General features: G+C 63.4%; 1 protein-coding gene across 1 annotated transcript in view; it reads right to left on the bottom strand.

Moving 5' to 3' along the window:
* Nucleotides 1–57: 57 nt before the first annotated feature.
* Nucleotides 58–642, bottom strand: part of FIGNL2 (fidgetin like 2) — a 33,854-nt gene continuing 33,269 nt past the window's right edge. The window contains exon 4 of the mRNA XM_035890232.1: nt 58–546. Coding sequence (XP_035746125.1) covers nt 97–546 — 450 coding nt within the window. The 3' untranslated portion in view covers nt 58–96. The remainder of the gene's footprint in view (nt 547–642) is intronic.

The raw sequence follows: 642 nt of genomic DNA, 5'->3' as shown, positions 1-642 counted from the left end.
CCCTGCATTCATCGGCCAAGTCCCAAAACCGCCCCTGGAGCCTCAGGCTGGGGCAAAGGGTCTGTCCCCGAACCCCAACCCCCCAATGCCACGCCGTCAGTGCCTGGTGCCGTACATTTTATCCCACTCCAGGAACAAGTCCAGCTCCTTCTGGGAGGCGGCGGGACGGACCTTGCAGAATGCCTTCTCAAAGTCCTGGTAGGAGGTGGGCTGGAGCTGGCCCGGCAAACCGTGCAGCGTGGTGGCCCCAGCATGCTGGCAGAGCTGAACCAGCTCGCTGCCCGAAAAGTTCTCCGTGTGCTGCACCAGGGAGGCCATTTCCCGCTCACTCAGGCAGGAGCTCTGCTGAGCCAGGGCATGGTGGAGAATCTGCCGGCGGGCGATGCTGTCTGGTGGGGAGATGTAGAACCGCTTGGCAAAACGCCGGTGGGAAGCTTCGTCCATGCTGCCAGGCCGGGAGGTGGTCCCGATGACGACCACATTCTGCTCGGATGAGGTAGCCACGTTGTCCAGGTAGGAAAGGAGCTGGGACTTGAGGTTGCTCACCTGGGTGCTGTCCTCGCCAGCCCGGGCCAGCAGCAAGGACTCGGCCTCGGTGACGAGCACAACTGCGGGCTGCCGGCAGCTGGCCATGAAGAAGAC

The sequence above is a fragment of the Egretta garzetta genome, unplaced genomic scaffold, assembly GCF_000687185.1.
Source record: "Egretta garzetta isolate BGI_Z169 unplaced genomic scaffold, ASM68718v1 scaffold1192, whole genome shotgun sequence".
Taxonomy (NCBI): Eukaryota; Metazoa; Chordata; class Aves; order Pelecaniformes; family Ardeidae; genus Egretta; species Egretta garzetta.
This window is presented reverse-complemented; position numbering and strand designations above follow the sequence as displayed.